Genomic DNA, 10569 nt, shown 5'->3' with positions numbered 1-10569 from the left:
TTAAAAAATTTAAAATTTTGATTTCGACGATCCTAAAAATTCCTTAAGCGCCCAGCGTTACCATATGGTAACACCATATATATATATAATTAACTCTAAAAGTAAAGATTTTAAAAAAAAACTTGGGCGATAATGGAAATCTCTTGGAAATATAAACCTCGTTATAACTTGAAAGAAAACAAGTAAGTAGGTATAGCCATATATGCATAATGGAGGTAAGTGGATTGATCAAAAGAGTTGAGATAAGAAAAATAAAAACAAGAAGCAAAAGGAGAGTACGTTTACGTATCATAAAATGTTTTTTATGAGACTTAAGAAAAATCGGAAAGAAAACAAAATTAAAGAATATCAAACATTATATTCTTTTAACAGATAGTATTGTATTTTTCACAAATAAAATTCATTTCATCAAGACAATATCGATCATTCCAGGTAAAATCATTCAGTTTTGAATCTCTTTGCAGCTCCACACAGTTTTCAATATGTCTGTATCCATCCCCACTAAGTCCAGTAGGTTCCAGATTAGACCAACGTTGATATGTGAAAGGACTGCCATTCGATAGCCAGATAAAAAATTTAGGCTTTGCTAAATCAGTTCCAGAAGTCCAGAAAGTTTCTACCCCATGGCCTAAAATAAATAATATCAAATTATCAATAATTGTAATGTCAAATTAATATTAGCTTCTAGTTAGTTTTGTTTAAAAGTCTACATACCTAGAGAGAATACTAAAAGTTTACAAAGCAATACTAAAACTGACATTTGTATAATACATAATGAGTTTAAGATAAACCTACGGTCTAGGCCTGAAGGGCTTTTGTCGATGACCTGGCCCTTTTAGCTAATAACTTTAATGCAGCTAAAGCTTAATTGCCATGTCAATTGCTGTAAAAACTGGCCTGAAAATAGGAATGAATAAAACTGAGTTTTTTATAAACATCAAGAATGCCTCGTATATGGAAATACAACCAGAAAAAGTTAAACATTTAAAAAAGTTTAAATACCTTGGGGAGTTTATTACACCTGATGGTTCAGAGAATGCTGCCATTAAAAATAGATGTTCAAAATTAGAAGGTGCATTCTATTTGTGCAGAGATCTGTACAAAAACAGAACTTTATCTTTAAACTTTCGTTCGTCTACGAGGAAGTTCGTAGACGAACCGGAGTGGAAGACATTATCGAACATATTACAAGGCAAAAATGGAGATGGGCAGGACATGTTGCAAGAATGAAAAACAACAGTTGGACAAAAAAATTGCTTGAGTGGAGACCACGGGCTGACAAGCGAAGCCGAGGAAGACCTCCAACGCGATGGACCGACGACCTCAAAACAATCGTGACCAATTGGATAGCAGAGGCGCAGAACAGAAGCAGAATGAAAAGTCTAGAGGAGGCCTATGTTCAACAATGGACAACTCAGGGCTGATTGATGATGATGATGATGATCTTTAAACTTAAAATTCAGTCACTAAAATACAGTGATCAGACGGTCAGCCATATATGCATCCGAATGTCTAAATATGGTAAAGATATGGCCCTTACGAAAACTTAAAATAAAAGATAGCAAATTTTGAGAAAAAATCTTGACCTATCAAAGAAAATGAAAAAATCCGCAGAAGACAAAATCATGAGTTATATAACACTTGAAAGACATTGTTACCAACATGAGAAAACAAAGAATGATGTTTTATGATTAACTAGAACGTATGAATTCTCAAAAACTTACCATGCGATTCACTTTTTAATCTTAAGGTCATTATCTTAGTTCAAATGGGTCAAACGCAAATTCCACCGAGTATCCTCCAAGATCATCAAGGTTTTAGAGATAATGTGAAAACTACTAAGTACATTATCTCTTTCACCATCCGAGCTCCTCGCTCAGCTAACTAATGGTCACAATAAACATTTCATTAAAATGAAAAACTACTAGCAGAGGAGCAAAACTCAGTCATGAAATAGATGCGTGGTCCTTAGTAGACCGAAACCTCATAAAAAAAGTGCTAATGGATTAATAAATGTTTACTTACCTATATTTGTCGCAAACTCACTAATTTTGTGATTTTCAGCTTCACTATTAATAGTTAGCAATTGCATTCCCTGCTGTCGACAGAAGTGGTGAGCAGCATAAAAGTTCGCCTTAAATAAAAAAACATTTGACTATTACAAATTTAATTACTATTTAACTGGGAATAAGCCACAATTAAAGGTTAAAATACGTTTATTGACGTTTCAATTTCCACTTCGGAAATCGTTCTCAAAATACAAACATTAGTAAATTAAACAAATTTTGTTTTTGTTACTTAGTGAAAAATTCTTCTAATAATTTAATTTTATCTGACTCATCTATATTGACAATTCAGACATACATTATACATTTTAAAGTAGACGACTTTAAAATGATATTGCCAATATTGTTGAGTTGCGTTCCTGGAACGACTTTACTTATAAGATAGTTCATTCGATTACATGAAATCAACTTTAACTTGAGAATATCCGTCAGAAAAGATCATAACATGTAATTCGTCTTTAAAAAGACAAATACATGCCATGATGACAGTAAAATTCTCCTGTTAGTGATTCCATAGTAAATTATGAGGGAAAAACCAGGAAAAAAACCTCATAATACTATCCCGACATGGTAAGTATTTGATCTTGCATTTATTTTACCTTCAATAAATACCAAATTCCGATTTTATATGTTTGTTATTTAAAAAATATAAATGATGTATTCTCTATATGTTACTGACTTACCAATACTGGTATTTTCTTTTTAATAACTTCCTCTTTCAATATGGGTAACCAGATCCTACTACATTCTGCCGAGGAATTCGCGACACAATTGGTCTCATTTAGCATAATTAGAGCCGCTTCTTTGATTTTTCTCTTTTTACCATCCGTTTCTTTTAGATCAATCATTCCATTGAACCCTATGTTCATTATCCCATGCATGTTTACATATTTGAGATCTATCAAATTCTCTATTTTTAATATAGGATTGATGTTCACTTATTCTAACATTTAATGGCCTTGATGTTTCACCTAAATAAAACTGATCGCATTCACAAGGTATTTTATAAATGCAATTCTTTGTCCTTTCTTGTTCATTGTTAGGTTTGGTTTTGGACAAAATAGATCTCAACGTGTTTGTTGTTTTGAATGTTGTTGAAATGTTGAATTTATTTCCTATCCTTTTAAGCTTTTCCGATAATCCTTTTATATATGGTATTGTTATTTTCCTCGTATTATCCCTTGTATATGCTGTAGGATCTCGTTCTAAGTTGTTTTGTTCTATTCGATCTATTGTTGAAAATTCCTTATTTATAAACGATAAAGGATAATCATTTTTTAATAAAACAGATGTTAACAAATGTTTCTCCTCCAAGAACGAATTTTCGTTAGAACAAGTAATTTTGGCTCTATCGTATAAGGATTTAATGATTCCCTTTTTAATATTAATATTGTGATTTGATTTGAAATTTAAATATCTGTTGGTGTGTGTTGGTTTTCTATACACCTGAGTTTCGTATCCATTATCGTTCTTAGAGATTAAAACATCCAGAAAAGGTAATGTGTTATTATATTCCTTTTCCATGGTAAATGTTATTGTCTCTTCTTTATCGTTTATATCATTTAGGAATGTGTCCAACAACTCTGATCCATGAGGCCATATTGAGAATACATCATCTACATATCTCCACCATACTGAGGGTTTTAAATTTTGTTTAGAAATAATATTTGTTTCAAAATCTTCCATATTAAATAAACAATATTGGCAATATCATTTTAAAGTCGTCTACTTTAAAATGTATAATGTATGCCTGAATTGTCAATATAGATAAGTCAGATAAAATTAAATTATTAGAAGAATTTTTCACTAAGTAACAAAAACAAAATTTGTTTAATTTACTAATGTTTGTATTTTGAGAACGATTTCCGAAGTGGAAATTGAAACGTCAATAAACGTATTTTAACCTTTAATTGTGGCTTATTCCCAGTTAAATAGTAATTAATTTAAAATGCCACAAGAAAATAGCTTCAGAACAATATTACAAATTTAATTCTGACATCATTGTGAAATCTTGTCTTTCTAAATCTAATATTCGTCTACCTCTGGAAAACGCCCTCTAATAAAATGCTTATAATAATTAGAATGAATACCTCGTAATTCTATAGATTGTATAGTACTAGACTACGGCAGTCTACAGTACCGTCTATAACTCTTTTTGGAAGAAACTGTACGGAATATCTATTTGTATCTAAACTTATAAGAGGTTATTTTTAAAAAGTTGCTTTTTCTAAATGTAAGCATAATATATTTTAAGAAATAGATGGCCAATTATGTTAGAATACTAGTTTGTACAATTTCGAATTATAGAAACTATTTAGTAAGTATTCGAAAGAAAAGTCCTAAGAAAGATATTTGGACCTATTAACGAAAACGGAATATGGAGATCCAGGTATAATCATGAACTCTACCAACTGTTCAAAGAGACACCGATCTCAGAATTCGTTAAACTTCAGACATTTCGCTGGGCTGGTCATGTAGTAAGAATGGAGACAGAAAGATTGACGAAAAGAGCCCTAGATAGTAAAATGCAGGGCGCAAGACCAAAAGGAAGGCTACGGAAAAGATGGGAGGATGAAGTGGCAGCGGACGCGCAAAAATTGCTAGACGTGAGAACCTGGAGAAGATCGGCGAGGAACCGACAAGGTTGGAGGTATAGTTTGGAGGAGGCCAAGGCCCGATTTGAGCTGTAGCGCCATTGGAGAGAGAGAGAGAGAGAGAGAGAGAGAGAGAGAAACTATTTAATGGACCAGATTGTTCAAATCTTAATATATCACCAATAATCCCTCATTATTTTTGTTACAATTATTAATAAAATACAAGAATACATTTTATTTATTTTCGATATATCTCAGCTCAAATAAAACGAGTTTTTTGTCTCGTCCGTTTCCCGTTAAGAAGCCTGCTAAAACAGGTTGTTTCTTTTCGTATCTAAAAACGCTTCGATATTATATGACCGCCAATTCTCCTCTTCTCAATATAAAAAGTTATCATTTTTACAACCACAACTGATCATTAATATTTTTTCCAAACTAACCGCTTTGCTAATTCATTAGAAAAAATAAGTGTTTTTTTGTCTAGCAGACTTGGTCAGTAATGTTTATTTGATTTTGGAACTAGTTAAAGGGCAATTAATCTTTTAGTTATATTGTTTTATTATTATGCAGTTTCGTCGTAAATGTACAAAACATGTGGCTTATTATAACCCACCAAGGGAACGTTTAAAGTTCGTTGAAAACGGTTGAAATTTGGCGGTTCTCTTTCCTATAAAATGTTGGATTGAAGCAGCATTCAGAGATTCCGTTCTCGGTTCCCGTACCTGACAGTAGGTACTTCTCGACCTCTCAAGATTTATGTAAAAATACACACGCTCTACTTAGATTTTCGGTCATACATAGCAGAAAAATAAGACGTTTTAGTTTTTGTTAAACACATTTGTATAAATTCATCAAGCATTATTATTACCATTTTGACTTTAAAAATTATCTATTTATTTATTATAATTACCATTTTGACTGTGTCTGGCTAGCTACTTATATTGTAATAAGGAGACAACTCACAACACAGATGTCGTAACGTTTATTAAGACACAGCGACTTAGATAAGCTGGATACGCAGCACGGACTGAAACTTGCGGCAGAGTAAACCGAAGCCATCATTCTGAAGGAGAAAAAAAAACAAGCAAAGTGTGGAACTACATGTTTAGGACAAGTACCTAGGAGTGACGTTGCACCAGAATGGAAAATGCGGGGAGCACATGCGGGTGCTGGCCCGAAAAGCTACGAATAGTGCGGCTGCATTAAGAGGACCGAATCCGAAAGGAGGAGGGCGTTACACGATGTTATGCAGTCGATCGTCCTCTACACGGCCCTAGTCTGCAGCGGGTCGGTTGAGATATTGGCCTATAGGAGGCTCATGTCACGAGTGGACAGAACAAGTCTATTTCGAGTGGCATGTACCTACAGGATTGTGTCTGCGGCAGTATTATGGAACATCACTGGATGTGTTCCGTTGCATGTTTTGGCAATGGAAAGAAAAGAGCTATATGAGAGAAAAGACCCAAACTTTACTCTGGCCGGGAGAAGACAGGAAAGGGAAACGTCAATTGAAAGATGGCAAGAAGAATGGAACAACACGGAGGATGTGGCACAGTGGACAAAGATGCTGATCCCGAACATAAGAGATTGGGTGGGTGGTGCCACGAGCGACTGGATTATTTCCTAGCGCAAGTGCCCACAGGACATGAGTGTTTTAAGGCCTATCTCTTTTAATTCGCAAAAGCTAACATAGATGGATGCCTATACTATGGACACTCGGACACTGTGACACATACGATGTTAGAGTGCAACAGATGGAGAGTAGATAGGAATAGAATGGAAAGAGAGACAGGTGTGCATTTTGTTACAGTATGAGAAATGATTAAGAGAATGATTGAAAATAAAGCAGGTTGGACTAGTGTACACAACTGTCTCCGTGCAATGATCAAGAAAAAAGAAGAAGAAAGACAGCTGGATTAACGGTAAAACTAAGAGGGAAAGATGCTGAAAGTTGAAGGGAGAAAAGTGAGTCAGACTGTGGGAAAGGAGGAAATGCCCGCCTTGAAGTGATGCTGTACTAAGAGCGTAGAGGGTCTTGGGATGAATGATGGTAGTGCTTCGAAAGTGATGCCGGCCTTACAGCGGCTATTCCGCTTTAGGATTGTTTGATGATAGAAAAGGGTCTGGTTTATCATGTAGGCGTTCGGAGTAGACTCGGCGACGAGAGGACATTTTAAAGTACTTCGAGAACTATTGCCGGGAGTACGAAGAACGATTCCCGCACTAAGGTCAGTCAGGCGCCGTCCTGGACTAAAATGTCTTTTGATAGCATATTATTTATTTATGTAAAAAATAGCCTTATTTAGATTACCGATGTGTCTAGAAGTGTTAATCGTAAACAACTCAACGGAAGTGGCTCAGGTGGCCGAAGATCGATTTTTACATGTTTGTTGTTTAATGCCGTCATGGAATGGAAATTTTCTTCGATAAAGTAATTTATTTTTTTAAAATAATACTGTGTAAAATGGTAACACAAGTGTTTTAAAAGAAAAAAGAAGGCGAGGACACTTTTTATAAACTGTGGTTTGTCATTGGTTGATTTTCTTTTGCATTGGTAGATTGTGCAAAATTAGGTACCTAATTTTATGCAGGATGCGAAAATTACGCGCCAACAATTAAATTATGCGCAAATAGATAATTATACGCCAATTGGAACACTGCTGTAGCGTCAATATGTGGTCGGCAACAGTAGTATTGGCACCAATTTCTTTGATGTGTACGCAAAAACCGACAGTCTACGGAGAACTCCCAACGTTGAAGCAAGTCATAAAAGCGTTGGCGCCAACATTGGCTCCAACACTGTATACTGCACTAACACAATAGCGACTGTAGAAGAGCGAGTGACCAGATTATTATCCGATAATTTACACAAATTATTATTTATGAAAACCAATTACGATTTAGGTTTCTAGTTTTACTAAAAAAGTTTGTTAAAACATTTCACTTTTTATTAGTTTGTTGAAATTAGATTTCAAAGGCAAGAAAAAATCAACTATTAGATTTAAAGAAAAACTATCCGACATACGTCGATTTTTATGTTTACATTTGGTAGATTTTGATTAAACTTTTATATTAGGTACTTACCTTAATTGAAGTAGAGAAGAAATATGTTTTTCCATCATAATTTAATATATTAGAACTTTTTGGCGGTTTCACTTCCGATGTATATAGAACAGAACTGGTATTTCCCGAAACTTGAGTCAAAACAAACAAACACACTAAAAACACCTTAATTACCCACGAGAGAAATGTACACATCTTAAAAATCATTAGGTTAAAAAGACATAAGAATAAAGATGTTGAATTTATATCTTTTTAACGTAAAACCCATTTATATAAAATAATATTAGAGTTGGATGTTTATGTTTGAAACGAATTTACTCTTTGTGAGCTACATTATTTTATAGATAGTACTCAGATTTTTCAAGGTTCTCCCAGCTCGAACAAAAATAACAGAACATTGATATCGAAATATTTTTGATAACTTGTTTGGGAAAACCCACGGTCAGTTTCACAGATGAATAATTAATTTACATCAAGGTATAATATTAAAATCATTATTTATTGTGGACCCATCTATAAATGTTCATTATCATAATCATTTTTATTTGAAGAATTATTACTACTTGTGGTCTTAAATAATGGTTATCAGGTTCCGGAAGAAGTTATCATTGCCTTCAATTCTTGAAAGTTTCAGTATCTGCCGTAAACACTTCTTCTTTGTGTGACGTCTCCACCTTCATCTGTACGCACAAGTTCTTAAAATCCTTCTTCTTCCTAGAGTGCCGTCTCCCTACGGAGGTTGGCAATCATAACGGCTATTTTTATTTTTGAACTTGCTGCTCTATACAAATCAATCGATCTGCATTGATACCAATCACGTAAATTCTTCAACCATGAGTTCTGCGTTCGACCAACAGATCTTCTTCCTTGAATCTTTCCCTGTATTATGAGTCTCAAAATTTCATATTTTGGTCCCATCATCACGTGGCCTAGGTATTCCAGTTTTCTGGTTTGTATAGTGGTAATTAGTTCTGTTTCTTTACGAACCCTCTCCAGTACTTCTTTATTTGTAATTCTATGAGTCCATGATATTTTTAATACTCTGAGATATAACCAGAGTTCGAAGGCCTCGATTATTATGATAGAAACACCAAGGTAAGAAGGGAAATAGTGCCAGGAGATAATTTAGGTGTCAGAAAGAGTAGAGAATGGAGACCAGGTAAAATTCTGGAAAGAGTAGATGAGGCACCCAGATCTTATTTAGTACAGAAAGAAAATTGGGAAGTGGTCACTTCCAAAAAGAAGCACTTTTTGAAGAAGTTTCGACGGGTAATGAGTATGATGATGAAGAGGAATCGGGAGAAGATCATGTAGAAGAAAACTTAGAGGGAGCGATACTGAACAGGAAAATAAGGAATTAAATGATGAGATAGATCTTGCCATTGGTCCATATCTTTTGGGCAAAAATAATAAAACAAAATGAGCTAACCATATTGCCCCTAAGAACGCTAGAACTCGAAGTAAAAATATTGTTCTGCGGCTTCAGAGTTCAAAACAATGTGTCAGACAGAAAACCGATATTTTAGATATCTGTAACAATATATTTGATACTGATATGTTGCAAATAATTGTTTATGGAACTAATACAAAATAGAAGCAGAAAAGCAGAAGTTTAGTCGCGATCGAAATATATACCCAACAAACATTGATGAAATTCGTACCCTTTTAGGTCTCTTATATCTTGCAAGTGTAGAAATGCAAGTCACCTTAATACAACAGACTTGTGGAAAACGGGTGGCACTGGTATAGAGATTTTCCGACTGACAATGAACATCACGAGATTCAGAAATTAACTAAGGTACATTCGAAACTATGATATCAATACAAGCCATGATAGACGTAGTTTGGATAAATTAGCACCAATTAGAGATCTTATTACCAAGTGGAACTAAAATCAGAAAAAATGTTTCTCTCATTCGCAATACGTACCCGTGGACAAAAAGTTGGAGGATTTTAGAGGACGGTGCTCGTTCCACCAGTATATATCAAGCAAGCCCAATATAAAAATATTTGCACTGTCTGATGCGAAGTTATTTTATACCAGTAGCATAGAAGTATACCTTGGCAAAAACATGCAAAAACCACACGGACTTGTCAACATCTCTATGGATCTAAGAGAAACGTTACCACCGAAAATGGTTTAACTCTATTGAGAACAATAAAAGTGAATAGAAGAGAAATGCCTGCATACTTCTCTAACAATCAAGGAAGAACTGTTAGCTCTTGTACATTTAGGTTTGGTTCAAGAAGAACACTAGTGTCATATATATATATATATATATATATATATATATATATATATATATATATATATATATATATATATATATCTATATATATATATATATATATATATATATATATATATATATATATGTATATATATATATATATATATATATATATATATATATATATATATATATATATAATCAATAACCCTTCTGCCCTAAGGTGTTGGGTGTAAAGTCTCTTTTTAGGTTTCATATACAAACTTCCTCCAATTCTTCTTGTTGCTTGCCAATTTCGTCGCTTGCTCCTTTAGTGTCATATAAACCAAAAAAAAAAACAAAAACGTTCTGTTATATTTCACTATGCACCATGGGGACAACGTTGATCCTGTACCTGAAAAACATGCGCACAATATGATGTGGCACGTTGTAGTAGAAGATGGCCTATGCTTGTTTTGTACAGCCTTTTAAATGTTACAGCAATAAATTCCTTTGTTATTTACAATTGTACCATTGACATAACAAAGACCCGGCGAGAAGTTTTGACAAATTTAGCATTTAGCCTTATGTCCAACCACTATAAGAATCAAAGCCAAAATATCTATATACCCAAGA

The 10569-nt window shown here is 33.9% G+C and overlaps 1 protein-coding gene across 1 annotated transcript; it reads right to left on the bottom strand.

The window, feature by feature from the left end:
- Window positions 1-343: 343 nt before the first annotated feature.
- Window positions 344-8076, bottom strand: LOC140448593 (C-type lectin mosGCTL-7-like). The gene is made up of 3 exons (XM_072541676.1): window positions 7745-8076; window positions 2026-2134; window positions 344-628 (listed from the first exon to the last, which is right to left on the bottom strand). Exons 1-3 carry the CDS (start codon window positions 7928-7930, stop codon window positions 366-368), a joined length of 558 nt encoding a protein of 185 aa, XP_072397777.1. The 5' UTR covers window positions 7931-8076; the 3' UTR covers window positions 344-365.
- Between the last annotated feature and the right edge of the window lie 2493 nt (window positions 8077-10569).

This window comes from Diabrotica undecimpunctata, chromosome 8, assembly GCF_040954645.1.
Source record: "Diabrotica undecimpunctata isolate CICGRU chromosome 8, icDiaUnde3, whole genome shotgun sequence".
Taxonomy (NCBI): Eukaryota; Metazoa; Arthropoda; class Insecta; order Coleoptera; family Chrysomelidae; genus Diabrotica; species Diabrotica undecimpunctata.
The sequence above is the reverse complement of the archived record's forward strand: the minus strand, read 5'-3'. Positions and strand labels throughout refer to the sequence as shown.